General features: G+C 43.7%; 1 protein-coding gene across 2 annotated transcripts in view; it reads left to right on the top strand.

The window, feature by feature from the left end:
• Nucleotides 1-893: 893 nt before the first annotated feature.
• Nucleotides 894-2500, top strand: part of itpr3 (inositol 1,4,5-trisphosphate receptor, type 3) — a 55605-nt gene continuing 53998 nt past the window's right edge. For both annotated transcript variants that reach the window (XM_015968843.3, XM_015968841.3), the window contains exon 1: nucleotides 894-1195. In XM_015968843.3, the coding sequence (XP_015824329.3) occupies nucleotides 1104-1195 (92 nt within the window). In that variant the 5' untranslated portion in view covers nucleotides 894-1103. The remainder of the gene's footprint in view (nucleotides 1196-2500) is intronic.

Below are 2500 nucleotides of genomic sequence, written 5' to 3'. Positions count from 1 at the left end.
GTTTAGTTCAGTTTAGTTTAGTTCTGAATAGTTTAGTTCAGTTAGTTTAGTTTGGTTTAGTTTAGTTTGGTTTAGTTCAGTTAGTTTAGTTTAGTTTAATTTGGTTTAGTTCAGTTTAGTTTAGTTCTGAATAGTTTAGTTCAGTTAGTTTAGTTCAGTTTAGTTTGGTTTAGTTCAGTTAGTTTAGTTTAGTTTAATTTGGTTTAATTTAGTTCAGTTAGTTTAGTTCGGTTTAGTTTAGTTTAAATTGGTTTAATTTAGTTTAGTTTAGTTCTGAGTAGTTTGGTTCAGTTAGTTTAGTTCAGTTTAGTTCGGTTTAGTTCGGTTAGTTTAGTTTAGTTTAGTTTAAATTGGTTTAATTTAGTTTAGTTTAGTTCTGAGTAGTTTGGTTCAGTTAGTTTAGTTTAGTTTAATTCGGTTGAGTTTGGTTTTCCAGACCTGTAACCTGCAGAGACAAACTTGTTTCCAGATGTTAAAAACAAATCTTCAGAAACGAGGATTCTTTGATCAGATCATTTCTTCTGTTTATTATAAAGTGACATTTTTTATTTTGTGGGTTTAATTGAACCCAACACCGGTTCCTGTGGACCGGCCATCATTAATCTCCTGTGATGTGATGCATCGTGGGAGTTTTCTGTTATCTCTGCAGGTTCTACATCTCTGCTCAGAATCCTCTGAGGTCCAACTGGAGCAGCAGAACCAAACCTGGGCCTGCGCGTGAACACCGCGCGTGAAGCAGAAGCCTCTACGCTCGGAACTTATCAGCTCCTTGGTTCACTTCCGGGTTTGAGCTCCTTCTTGCCCTTTGCTCCGAGGAGGGAGGAGGGAGAGCTGGTCACAGGCACGCGCACAGGCTGCAGCAGGTAGACGGTCCGAGACTCTCTCAGAACTTTCCGGTTCTGTTCGCAGGTGTCCGACATGCGGCAGAGCGCGGCAGCAGGTCCGCTGGGCTGAAGGCAGGTGGAGATCCAGCTGTTGCAGGTCAGAACTCGTGTTCCGGTTCGCAGTCAGCGGGGCGGAGGTGCATATCGGACCGGAGCAGGGCGTCTTTCTCCGGTTCTGGTTCTTCTCGGTGCTGCTGGAGTCCGGGTCCAGGATCCAGGATGTCGGACTCTGCGTCCAGTTTCCTCCACATCGGAGACATCGTGTCTCTGTACGCCGAGGGGTCCGTGAACGGGTTCATCAGCACCCTGGGGTGAGTTCGGCTTCAACGGAACCAGTTATCAGCTGGATGTGAACCAAAACACAGGTTCTGATGAGGTTCGGTTCCGTTTGGGTCCGAATGAATTAATCTAATTCATGAGTTGATTTTATTTTATTTACAAGCTACAAAAAGTTAACTTTAGTTTTTCCACAACAAAAACATTTTGGGTTTTGCCAAAATAATAAATCCAACTTTCTGTTTTATAACTTGAACGCAGCTCTAGTGGACCAGGTCATGATTTGTGTTCTTGATCCGATTCATTATGGATTCGGTACCGGCAGATAGCCTACTGGGTCAAACCTGCAGACCCGCAGAATGCGAACTTTATTAAATTTGCTTTAATCAAGGTTCTCTAGAGGATCACAGTGTAGGGAGACAGCTTATCATTTTTATAAACACAACAACAGTTGTTGTTCCTGTTCTGTTTTTCATGTCTGATTGTGTTTGGTAAACGTCACGGTGAGCAGGAGTCACAGCCGGGATTTATAAACACCGTCTGGTGAGAATGGAAGCACAAACAAGGTTTCACACAGGGTTTAGAAATTCAGATGGAAAGAAGTATTTGGTGGGGCTCCGCCCCTCAATAACCACGTGGTGTTTGGACCCGCTTTAGCCATCTGACTAGTGAATAGAACACACCAGCATCTGGAAACTAAGAGCCAATCAGGCGTGTTCTTCCTGTTAACCTGTCTTCTTTACATTGAGGATTCCACCTTGAATGAAAGCTTTTCATTGGTTGTGGTGGCTTTGAGCCCTCCTCCGTGCCTCTTTCCAGTAAAGAGTTGACGCTGGCTGATAGAAAGTGAGTTAACATTAGAGATCAGGAGCTGAGGTTCTCCGATTTGATCCCGATGAAGGAAAAACGCAGCGACTTTGTTGAAGGTTTTAATCTAGTAATAATGAAACGTTAGTTTTATTTTCATATTTTTATCATCCTCGTCAGTTTGGACCGGAATTTTCCGTCCCTCATAGAAACAGTTGGACCGGTTCTGAGATCGCCCTCAGAGCAATGTTAGAAAATCCGAACCAACGGGATTGATTCTAGAATCAGAACCCGGCTCCAGTTGTTGGTTTGACGTTTTCAGTCTTGATAGAACAGTTTAACCGACAGAAACCCAAACCAGCGGGTTTTAGCGGGTTTCAAAAGCTGAAGCATCAGATGTTTATAGAACCAGTGAGAACCCGTCGAGTAAGACGAGCCTCCAAACTGGGCCAAATGGACGGGAAGTAGAAATGAACCGGAGTCGATGGAGACGTTCTGCTGCTTTCCGGCGTTTTCTGACCAACGCTTCGTCT

Source organism: Nothobranchius furzeri, chromosome 15 (assembly GCF_043380555.1).
Source record: "Nothobranchius furzeri strain GRZ-AD chromosome 15, NfurGRZ-RIMD1, whole genome shotgun sequence".
NCBI classification, from domain to species: domain Eukaryota; kingdom Metazoa; phylum Chordata; class Actinopteri; order Cyprinodontiformes; family Nothobranchiidae; genus Nothobranchius; species Nothobranchius furzeri.
Note: the sequence above shows the minus strand (reverse complement) of the source record. Positions and strands in the feature narration are given on the sequence as shown.